This window comes from Galeopterus variegatus, unplaced genomic scaffold (genome assembly GCF_000696425.1).
Source record: "Galeopterus variegatus unplaced genomic scaffold, G_variegatus-3.0.2 Scaffold6774, whole genome shotgun sequence".
Classification (NCBI taxonomy): Eukaryota; Metazoa; Chordata; class Mammalia; order Dermoptera; family Cynocephalidae; genus Galeopterus; species Galeopterus variegatus.
In genome coordinates, this window is record NW_007732885.1 from 143024 (window position 1) to 145054 (window position 2031).

Here is a 2031-nt window from a genome sequence, read left to right on the forward strand (position 1 = left end):
GGTGGACTAGCAAGCTCCTCAAAGACCACCTCTAAGGATCGGGCATCTTCAGCCATGTCTTATACTGGGAGTACAGCCGCCCCAGTGTCCAGCCACCAGCAGCTGGAGAAAATGAGCGGGTGAAGATTAAAAGCTGGTCCACCTCTGACCCTGTCTCCTGTCTTCTGTGACCAAGTGAGCTGCCTGTAGAGAGCCGTCAGGGTGGGGCTGGGGACTCATGCAGGAGCTGCGTTTTTTGTTTGTTTGGTTTGGTCTTTCGTGCCAAGCTCCAATGTGAGAACATTCACTGCTCTTACTCAGTCTGTGGTTGGGACTGAAAGAATGGAAGATTCTTTGTTTCATGTCAGCCAGAATTTTCTCACTGAACTGTGGGCTTCATGCTTGGGCAAGAGAGGCAGAGAGGATTGCACAATAGAACTGGAAGTCAAGGAAAGGGGCCACGGTGGGTTAGAGACTGGGGTCTGCTTAAATCTCAGCAGACCGACTTCTGCCCTGAGTTGAGCTGACCACATGGCAATACCATAACAGATGGGAGAGACTGCAAAATCCCAGGGGCACCATTCAGATAGACTATAACTTTGCTGTCTGGAGCTGTGTGCCATGTACAACCTGTACTTTGGCATGAGACAGACCCATCAGATGGCCCCAAGAGGAAGAGGAAAAGGTCGCTGAACAGTCTCACTTCTTCTCTCTCAGTTATAGACTGTGGTGCCCCAGCAGAGCTGGAACATGGGCTGGTCACCTTCTCCACAAGGAACAACCTCACCACATACAAATCTGAGATCAGATACTCCTGCCAGCAGCCCTATTACAAGATGTTCCACAATATCACAGGTAAGCCCTCTGTGCTAAACCATCCCACTCCTAGCCCACGATCTCTGAGCCTTGGGGTTAAGCTGAGGGCTGAAACAGCTCTGAAAGGAACAGCTGCTCCTAAGTGTATGGAGCCATATAATGCAGAAATTGTCGTCTCTCACGTCATCTCACCTGATTCTTACTTCCCACAAGCTCGTGGGAATTAGAAATGCAGAAACTGAGTCTTGGAACCAAAACCCAGGCTTTTCTCTTTTAGCTTTAAAGCTAGCACTGATTCTACTAATGAGTGTAAATCTTGCTGGTGAGAGTATGAAGAGGTCATATTATTAACACAGCTGAGAGAGGAAACGAGAACCCAAAGGGAGCCTGGGATCCCAAAGATAAATTCATGTTGCCCGAGGCTGAGGTATGGCTTCCAGAAAATGGCTAGTGTCACTGCTTCAGACCAGACCCATCCAGTAGGCCTGGTAGGAGTCCTTCCCTCACAGACCTGTTCCTGTGATGCACACAGGGTTCCGGGGGGTGGGGGGGATGTGAGGAGCAGACCTGTCTGCCTCACAGAGAGCCCAGCACATCACCTGACCAAGACTCAAGCACAGGTGCAGCCATCTCCATCCAGGCCTCACCCACCCCTCCTGGCACAGAGACCCCTGGCTACCTCAGGGGCTGAGCAACGGCACACAAGCCCAAGGGCGAAGGACCAGCAATCGCCAGTCTTTTGGCCACAGTGTAGGTTTGGGAGGAATTAGAAGGAGAAACACCAGGAGATGTGCCTCACCTCTCCCTGCCTCAGACCCACACCCCAAGAGTGAGGCCTTTTGACACCCCGACACTCACACACACACACTCACAGTCCCCTGCAGGGAAGGAACCCTCGCAAGAGGGGAAGGCCCACCAGCTCTACCTCTGTGGCACACAAGCACTAAGGAAGGTCTCCTCATTTCTCTAAGCCTCCAAGTCCTCACTTTTCAAAAGGGGACAGTGATTTAGCCCCCAGAGCTCTTGTGAGACTCCGCCGAGATGGTGGACAGAAGAGTGGCTTATTAAAGAGTTTAAGTGGAGAAAGGAGGGGAGGACACGTGCACTGCAGAGAACTGTGTGAACCAAGGTCTGTCTTTGTGACTGATGAGGAGGATGCTCCTGCCAGGGGCTGGGCCGCATGGGGAGGGGAGCAGCCCTCAGACAGGCAGGAGCTGCATTGCACAGAGCCCTGGA

General features: G+C 52.3%; 1 protein-coding gene across 1 annotated transcript in view; it reads left to right on the forward strand.

The window, feature by feature from the left end:
* Nucleotides 1-2031, forward strand: part of MASP1 (mannan-binding lectin serine peptidase 1 (C4/C2 activating component of Ra-reactive factor)) — a 25767-nt gene that overhangs the window by 16406 nt on the left and 7330 nt on the right. The window contains exon 7 of the mRNA XM_008591233.1: nt 697-834. Coding sequence (XP_008589455.1) covers nt 697-834 — 138 coding nt within the window. The remainder of the gene's footprint in view (nt 1-696; nt 835-2031) is intronic.